Below are 6,476 nucleotides of genomic sequence, written 5' to 3' on the forward strand. Positions count from 1 at the left end.
ACCCACCGGATTCTGTCAGCTCTTCTCCTGCAGGATTCAGATTCCGAATCCGGACCAGGAATCTGGTTTCCCCTTTAAACCGAACCGGCTGAGGTTAAAGCTGTACTTTTATTAATCTGGTGGACCGGCTGCAGTAGTTACACTGCTGGAGACTGAAAATAAATGAATTGGTCACAAGTAACTAAATGAAGTTTATCAAACTTATTTGATCTGCATTTGTTTAACTTGACTTCTTAAAGGAGCAGCATCGTGTGTTTTCCAGTCACATCGACATTCACAATCAACTAACTGTGTTACCTTGAGTTATAAAAATATGACTTAAATAAATTTTAATTCCTAATTTAACTCTTTGAAGTTGGGCCTCTGTCTCTTAAAAATTCCTGCTCTTTCTGCAGCTCTGCCTCCAGAAAGTCATCCCAACATGGCTCCTCTGTTAACCCTTTAATGTTTTTGCCAGCCTTGCTCTGTGCAGCAGCTCCTATAATGAGCTCACCAGATGTTTGCTAATTGCTGCTGGCTAGGCTGAAGGAGCTGAGTGGCGGAGGAGCTGCGCCTCGAAGGTAGGGCTAAGTCCACTCAGGTGTTTTAACAGTTGAATGGTTGCCATGGAGATTAAAGGATTTCTCAAACATCAAAGCAATACTCCATAGAAAAACATTAATACATGATTTAAAGATAAAATGATTTTACATAAAACTGCCCCTTTAATAAACTTCATAAATTAACTTGATTACTTGTAACCAGTTAACATAGTATATATATTTAAGTTGAATCAGCTGTTCATTATTTTCAGTGCTGGCTGACCATGCCTCCCTTTGCTTCTCTACTGCTCTCCAGTTATTCATTATTAACAGCTTTGTCTTTTCTCTCCAGACTCAGGAGGCAGGTCAACTTCAATACTTTGACCGAAACCTCTGGAACATAACTGAACCCAAACCATCAAGAACTGGGAGCAGTGGGAGGTATAATGACAGCTGGTCATTATACCTCCCAGGTATAATGACTTTCCTCTGGTAAAAGTGAACAGAAGTTGATCAGCAGACGTATCCGCGCATGTTCCTCCCATTTTCCCGTTTCAATCAGAAACAGTGAAGATAAACCAGCCTGAAATCAGACTGACTTTTAAAAGGGAAAAATCTGAAAAGTGTAGAATGCATCTAAATTCAGCCCAGACTAGTCCATCCTTCTAACTCTTCTACAGCAGGTCTCTCAGGATTTCCTCTTTGAGCTGATTTGATGTTTTCTTGGGTTTTGTTGTGAGACTGAAACTGTCCGGTTCTTCTCCATCTGCTCCACATTCACTTCCTGTTTGTGTTTGCTGACATCCTCTCTGTTTCCTGTCATGTTTTTCCATCAGACTCAGACTTTTAAAAATAAATCAAGTCAAACTGATTTCCAGACATCAGCAGGACTTTGGATCTAACGACCTGGAGTCATGGCTGGACGCAGTCCGGTAGCGCCACCATCAGGCCGTCTTCATCCAGACCAACATTAAGCTTCATATCAAGCTTGAAATATTTATTGCTCATCCTTAAGTTGTTACAAATCCTTTTCTGCCGAGCGAAACGTGACCTCAGTCTCCTTCCTCCATGAAAACCAAAAGCTGAAATGTGTTTTTCAGAATGTGGATCAAAGAGAAAAAAAGACAGGAATATGAAATGATGACAGTTTTTATTGATTCAAAGTATTAGAAAAGTGGAGATGAATGAAATGTTAACTTTGGCAAAAACACCAGAGTACTGTTCAGATGGGACTGCTATGTGTAGTGTAACCAGCAGGGGGAGCCACAGTCCGGAAAAAGCTCCTCAGCAAGCAGAAAACAGGATCTTTTATTCTACATGGACAGTGTGGAAAAATCTTTACATTGGAGTTGATCATCTGTGTTGACATTGCTTTAATTGATAAAAAATTAATTGTTTGATCATTTACAGCTTAAATTTAACTCGTTAACTCACAGCGACTCCTGAAGAAATCCTGCTGATTGGAACATAAACACATTTATTCTCTGTCATCTATAATTCACTTTAATGGCCACAATTCTCCCTTAAGCTAGAAAGACTCTTGTACATTTGTAGATAAATGTGAGTTCAAACTTAAGAAGTATTATATTTAATTTCTGTCATTTTTCATATTAGAAAATTTAAAAGAGCATTTCTGTTATGGAGGCATAAACTTTGAACAGGTGCAGAAACTCAGTAGTTTGAAATATAATAATAATAACAATAATAATAATAATAATAATAATAATAATAATAATAATAATAATAATAATAATAATAATAATATAATCTGTTAGTAATTTTTGATAGATTGTGGAGTTTCTACCTGTGATGTGGATGGATGAACAGAATCAATTCTCTCATGCACAGATGGCGCTGTCGGGTTCTGTTGGACTCAGACTGATGACTGGACCTTTCTGGGCTGAAACCACCCAGTCAGAACCTTTTTCACCTCGTTGGACTGAACTCCATAGATGATGGGGTTCAGGCTGCAGGGGATGATGTGGTACAAGATGATGGCCAGCTTCCTCTCCTCTACGTACTGCGGGAAGCGGTGCAGAGCGATGCTCACCTTCCCGCTGGTGAACATAATGAGATAGACGATGAGGTGTGTGCTGCAGGTCCGTAAGGCTTTGCTGTTGAGGGATTTGCAGCGGCGGCTCAGACACACGGCCGTGATCTTGGCGTAGGTGATGACCATGCTGCCCACCGACACCACCGACAGAACCACGGTGAAGGTCAGGCCGTAGATGTTATTGATCACCACGCTCTCACAGGACAGTTTGAACAGTGAGGCATTGTCACAATACGGGTTGGTGATCAGAGTCCTGCAGCGGCTCAGCCGGACTGTCAAACCTAGCAGAATCCCAACCAGAACCAAGGCCGATCCCCAGGCAGAGACGGTCAGCTTCACCACCATCCTGTTGGTCATTATCACAGAGTAACGCAGAGGATTACAGATGGCAACATATCTGTCGAAGGCCATGATCATCAGCACCGTCTGCGTTGAGGTGCCGAACGTGTGGACCAGGAAAGCCTGAACCACGCACTGATGGTACCCGATGAGGCGCTCAGCCGGCGGCCTCAGGATGTCTGACATGACGCGAGGCAACACGAGACAATTTCCTAAAATATCATTGAATGCCAGGTTGCAGAACAGCAGAAACATGGGCTGATGGAGGTTTCTGTCAACTAAGATCAAGAGGATCATGCCAGCATTGGTGACCATAACAAACAGGAAGGAGAAGAAGAAGAAGAAGAACAAAGGGAGCCTGGAGGACCTGGTGACCATCAGCCCCTCCAGCTGCAGCGTAAGGCTGTTGAAGGTGGAGTTTTCCATTCACCTGGAACAGAGCACACACGTTCACACACATTCAACATGTTCTCAAAATAAACTCAACAGTTCAATCATCCACTTCAGCGAAACAATAAATCTATGAGTTACAGGTTATCGTTTCATGAACCAGTTAGAGAAGCTGGTACCTGCTGGTTTCCAGTGGATCCAAACAGAGCCGACCATCTGGCAGCAGACACAGCCTGGGATCCTTTTTATATCAGAAACTATTCAACAGAGAGACATGCATCAAAATGGTTCCCATAGAAACTGTCACAACATAGAGTTACCATGTAGAGGGAAACAACAACTTCATCAGACTCGAGGTTCAGTCTCACAATCATCTGCGATTCTAAAACAATAAACGTCATCATATCGTTCCGGTTATGCTGTGTGCTCTTTTGAAAGGTGAGACTCTGTTGTGGTAGCCATGTTTGCCCTGAAGGGGGTGTATTCCTCGTGCTGGAGACTGTAAGAAGGGAAGTTTGTGATCAAACTGAGACGAGTTCCCGCACACCAGAGCTATTTCGACTTTTATTGTCCTATTGGACACGTCTGAAACTCACACCCCACATGCAACACGCTACTGAATGATATAAAGCATCAAAAATGGAGCAGTCGCAGTCAATCTGCTGCACGGCAGTAAAGATGGCCGCCGCAGCGCTCTATTTATGGCAGTAAAGATGGCTGCCATCTCTGATGGATTGTAAAGTTTCTGAGAGCGACAGCACAGTCAGCAGCTGGTCGGCAGATGAAGGAAGCTGATAAAAGCTAACAGCTAACAGCAACGGCCTTTAGTGGAGCACTGACTGCAGTTTCTGAGCCGGTTTTGATCCGGTTCTATTTGGATGTGGACCCGGACCAGGAGCGGTCGGTTGGGATGTGATGCATTCACTGATTTAGACCGCTTTCATCGCTTCATTATCAGATTGACCGTCCTTCTTCTTCTGCTGTCTTACAGTAACAACAGAAAAGTCGGATAAAATGCGACATGACTGCAGACGCTTTGAAAACATATGAAATAATTATTTAACCTTTAAATAAGTACAGTTGAGCAATGATGCAACCTTCTTGGTTGATTTCTGTTGCTATGACCACAGAGTTGCCGTTGCCACTCTAATGAATGGGCGTCTTATAAAACTGACAGAGCTGAAGGTCTGTCGCCACTTTGTCCAGTAAATCAAGAGGAAGGAAGAAAACTCTGGTAATATTTACAGTTTTTAATTTCATTTAATTAAATTGTTCCAAGAACTTCATGCTTGTGATGATGGGTCCTCTTGTCTCTTATTTGGTACTTATTTTTCAGACTGATGGAAAATTTCACATTCAACAGCTTCACTCTGCAGATGGAAGGGATAAAAGTGACTCCAACGTCGATGTACCCTCTCTTTTTCTTCTTCCTCTCCATCTACCTGTTCATAATTATATCTAATGTGGGGATTGTGATCCTCATTTGCATGGACAGAAGCCTCCATCAGCCCATGTACCTGCTCTTCTGTAACCTGCCGCTTAACGACATTCTTGGTAACTCATACATGGTGCCCCGCCTGATGTCGGACATCTTGCTGCCGCCGGCTGAGCGCCTCATCAGTTACTATGAGTGTGTTGTTCAGGCTTTCTGTTCTCACATTTTTGGCACTGCTTCCCACACTGTGCTGATGATCATGGCCTTCGACAGATATGTTGCCATCTGTAATCCACTGCGTTACTCTGTGATAATGACCAACAGGATGGTGGTGAAACTGACCATCTCTGCCTGGGGGTCGGCCTTTGTTCTGGTCGGGATTCTGCTGGGTTTGACTGTCCGTTTGAGCCGGTGCAGGGCTCTGATCACCAACCCGTACTGTGACAACGCCTCACTGTTCAAACTGTCCTGTGAGAGCGTGGTGATCAATAACATCTACGGCCTGACCTTCACCGTGGTTCTGCTGACAGCCTCCATCGGCAGCATCGTCCTCACCTACGCCCGGATCACCATGGTCTGTCTGACCAGCAGGAACAAATCTGTGAACAGCAAAGCCCTGAAGACCTGCAGCACACACCTCTTCATCTACATGATCATGTTTGTGTGTGGAAAGTTTCACATCGTGGTCCATCGCTTCCCTCAGTTCGTAGACCAAAGGAAGCTGGTAGCCATCTTGTTCCACATCGTCCCCGGCAGCCTGAACCCCGTCATCTACGGAGCTCAGTCCAAAGAGATCAAGAAACTCCTGTCAAGGTTGTTCCGGTCCAGACAGGTTCTGTCATCATGATGACGGACATCCAAACATCAAATCACGTTCTAATTCTGTTTTCAAACATTTCTTACATTTATTTTATATTTTCCGTATTTAGACGTTTTAAACATCTGATCCAGACAAATATTACAATCTTCTGCTGTCATTGCACGAAGTTGAATTTTGTTCATAAATATTCATGTTAAAGTCTTTGAAAATACTAATAGGAAATGATGTTTTGGTTCATAAGCTAATTTATTTTCTTGGATATACAAGAAAATTATGTAGAAAATATGATTTCAAAATAAAGTTCCTAATTGATGAACACAAAACAAAGGAACAGTCCTTGTTCTCTGATTCGTTAACAGAAAGTTCATGAAGGGTAATTTTTCAATCAGCTTATTTTTTTTTGTTGCTTTATTGTCTTATTTTTTGGATTAACTGACAATGGTGTCATGTGTCCCTAAACTAGTTCTTCATTTCATAATTAAGATCTAATTTATTTGGCTATGTGCATTACTGATGGATGGTTTTCATTTATACAGAACTGTTTTTGTAAATCAGACTGATTTGACTGATTTAGATGTACATTTCTGCCTCCAAACTCTGCAAAGCCCTGCTGAAGATCTAAATATTTGGTTCTTGATGGTCCAACATCATCTCTGATTCTGTCTTCTCTTAGCTCAGCCCTCAGGTTTTAGACATTATTCAGTTACAAGGTCAGAAATAGCCATAGAAGAAGTTTGATTATGTTTTGGATTATAAACCTGCTGAAAACCCAGTGATGAACCATGGAGGTCACCAGATTAGTGTTGAAGATTTCCCAGTATTTTCCGGTTTAAAATCAGAATCTTGATTTTTTTTTTCTGGCTAACAATGTAAACAAAAAAAAAAAAAAAAAAAAAAAAAAAAAAAAAAAAAAAAAAA

General features: G+C 41.9%; 2 protein-coding genes across 2 annotated transcripts; one reads left to right on the forward strand and one right to left on the reverse strand.

Annotated features, from left to right (window-relative positions):
• Positions 1–2,302: 2,302 nt before the first annotated feature.
• On the reverse strand, positions 2,303–3,339 carry LOC106957268 (olfactory receptor 146-like). The gene has a single exon (XM_015048540.1). It carries the CDS (start codon positions 3,337–3,339, stop codon positions 2,395–2,397), a length of 945 nt encoding a protein of 314 aa, XP_014904026.1. The 3' UTR covers positions 2,303–2,394.
• A 636-nt stretch (positions 3,340–3,975) lies between these two features.
• Positions 3,976–5,884, forward strand: LOC106957258 (olfactory receptor 52D1-like). Its single transcript, XM_015048527.1, has 2 exons — positions 3,976–4,537; positions 4,640–5,884. The coding sequence occupies exon 2, from the start codon at positions 4,644–4,646 to the stop codon at positions 5,583–5,585; it is 942 nt and encodes a 313-aa protein (XP_014904013.1). The 5' UTR covers positions 3,976–4,537; positions 4,640–4,643; the 3' UTR covers positions 5,586–5,884.
• The last annotated feature ends 592 nt before the right edge of the window (positions 5,885–6,476 follow it).

Source organism: Poecilia latipinna, unplaced genomic scaffold (genome assembly GCF_001443285.1).
Source record: "Poecilia latipinna isolate Pla-1442-1.1 unplaced genomic scaffold, P_latipinna-1.0 Scaffold891, whole genome shotgun sequence".
Lineage (NCBI taxonomy): Eukaryota > Metazoa > Chordata > Actinopteri > Cyprinodontiformes > Poeciliidae > Poecilia > Poecilia latipinna.